Below are 2,572 nucleotides of genomic sequence, written 5' to 3'. Positions count from 1 at the left end.
CACACACACACACACACACACACACACACACACACATTATGTAGACCAGGCTGGCCTCACACATCATGTTTCAACTTTCCTCGAGGGTTTCCCCTGAAGTCTGCCGGTGCCTACTGTTACACAAGGTGAGAAACACAGTGATTTTGTATTCTCCCAAGAAACTCACCCTAGAGCAGAGCAGTCTGTGGGAAGGACTAAGACTGAAACCAGGTCTGGAAAGGACTGTCTCCCAACCTCCCGAGGTCCCAACAATGAGAAGAGGGGGAAGGGCACAGTGGGGACAGGTGCGTACGGCTGAGGGACAGGAAGGCATTCAGCTTCATGTGCTGAGTGGCAGAAAGCAAATTCATGTGTTAATAATCCTATTTATTTGTGATAAAAACTTTATATCTTAACCAAGTTCTTAAAAGACCATAGATGAATAGCCTCAATATTGGAGCTGTAAACTCTCTGCACGCGTAGGACAGAGGCCAGGCCGGTCTTGAAGTCTTTTGTCTGTCTACACTCTTCCTGGTGGGTGTGGCTGTGTGGAACAGCCATCCACTCTTGGGAAAGTAGTGTTTCCAAGGCTGGGCGTTTACACTCGGGCTCAGCTGTCTGTGGACTTGCAGTCTGGTGGACCATGCAGATCCCTCTGAAGTAGGAAAAGTGCAGTGTGTGTAATATAGTTTTAAAAAGTGCATAGGGGGGCTGGAGAAATGGCTCAGAGGTTAAGAGCATTGCCTGCTCTTTCAAAGGTCCTGAGTTCAATTCCCAGCAACCACATGGTGGCTTACAACCATCTGTAATGGAGTCTGGCGCCCTCTTCTGGCCTGCAGGCATACACACAGACAGAATATTGTATACATAACAAATAAATATTTTTTAAAAAGTGCATAGGGTCACAAGGAGCACAATCCATTTTTCAGAAAATTAAAGCAAGCATTTATGTGAACACGATGTAGTGGCCGGTTTAACCTCTGCCATGGTTTTTAGAAGAAAAAAGAGAAGAATTGGTTCTAGCAACATCGGTCATAACCTGGGTGACAGTGTAAGTCAAGAAAACCTGTGAGCACCTTTAGTGAAAAGGCCCAATACCGCCACTACTGTAGTCTCTATGTAGCCTTTGTTCCTGTCTGAAGAAAAGCAAAATCCACTTAGAGACTAGTGGAATGGCTACAGTTTCATTTCTCAGACCTCTCCTCTGATGTACAAAGAATTCAGGCTAAGAAGCCTGACTTAGGGGCATCCTTTCCCTGGTCCTACCTTATGGCTCTGATGAGGTACGGTGGCTGCCGAGGGAAAGTGGATAGTTCAGACAGGAAGGCTGAACACTCCACGTATACTCACATGTAAGCCTTGTAGTTGTTGCCAATCTTCTGAACCCGGATGTCATACTTGGCGTCAATGAAGGGTTCTGCTGTGGCATAGGTTTGGGTGAGGGCCACCACGCTAGCAATGTCCTGGAAGTCGTAGTGATTTTCCACTTTGACCTAATGTTGATGTGAGACAGACAGGAAGGCAGACATGTGTATACGCACACCGAGACGCCACAAGGGCTTACTCCAAGCCGATCACGCAGTTTCTGACACTGGTAAACATGAACATCCCGTCTCTCTAGCAGCTCCTCTGTCTCTACTCCCTTCCAGGAGCCAGGGTCACAGTTGTTGCAAAAGATCTAAGGGGCCAGCTGCGTTGATTGTATTCTTCACTGTATGACTGGGCAAAACCCATGGCTTCCAAGGGACCTGGTCGGGTCCTATGGAGAAAGCCATTGACGCAGGAAGAATAGTCTACTAATGGGCTTGCTGAATAAAAGCCCCCTTGGACATAACCCAGCCTGCCACCAGGCAGCGTGCCTTACCTTGCCCATGCCTGAGTGAGCATGGCCAATCTTCACCACCACAGGAAATGTAGGCAGTGTAAGCTGAGAGAAGAAAAGGAAGAAATGGACTGGTTAGTAGGTCTTTTCTCTTTGACATCCTAAAATCTTTTTCTTTGGACGACCCTTGGGAACGTCCTTTAAAGAACCAGTGTAGGGGCTGGAGAGAGCTCAGCAGTTAAGATGGTTTGCTGCTTTTGCAGAGGACCTGGGCTCAGTTCTCAGCAGTCACACCAGATGTCCCAGAACCTTCTGTAATTCCAGTGCCAGGGCTTCTGACACCTGTTGGTCTCTGCAGACTCCTGCATGCACATGGCGCACATAAACTCATGCAGGTACACATATATCCACGTAAACAAATGATATAAAAAACTTCGGTGAATAGTGTCAAAATACATTGCATGAACTTCTTGGATAACATTAATAAAATATTAAAATAAAATAAGAAATAGTGTACACTACGTGCTTTATACATGAGACCCATAGAATGACATCAACATTCCCAAGGTCACACAGTGGGCTATGTGTGCCCTGTTCTCCTATCTGATTCCTTCTGCATCTCACTGCTTCAGTTTCCCCTGCCTTAGACAACCATGGCAGGACCTCCTCTCAGCTAAGGAGAATTTTTCTTTAATTCACGAAAGAGCGCAATTTGCTGGCTGCAGATTTCACTGTAAGAAACCAAAAACAGGGGCTGGAGAGATGGCTCAG

General features: G+C 46.6%; 1 protein-coding gene across 1 annotated transcript in view; it reads right to left on the bottom strand.

The window, feature by feature from the left end:
- Syn2 (synapsin II) overlaps positions 1-2,572 on the bottom strand; it is a 162,417-nt gene that overhangs the window by 25,589 nt on the left and 134,256 nt on the right. Inside the window, exons 6-7 of the mRNA XM_026788072.1 lie at positions 1,844-1,906; positions 1,330-1,472 (exon numbers count right to left, since the gene is read on the bottom strand). Coding sequence (XP_026643873.1) covers positions 1,330-1,472; positions 1,844-1,906 — 206 coding nt within the window. The remainder of the gene's footprint in view (positions 1-1,329; positions 1,473-1,843; positions 1,907-2,572) is intronic.

This window comes from Microtus ochrogaster, unplaced genomic scaffold, assembly GCF_000317375.1.
Source record: "Microtus ochrogaster isolate Prairie Vole_2 unplaced genomic scaffold, MicOch1.0 UNK1, whole genome shotgun sequence".
Lineage (NCBI taxonomy): Eukaryota > Metazoa > Chordata > Mammalia > Rodentia > Cricetidae > Microtus > Microtus ochrogaster.
Note: the sequence above shows the minus strand (reverse complement) of the source record. Positions and strands in the feature narration are given on the sequence as shown.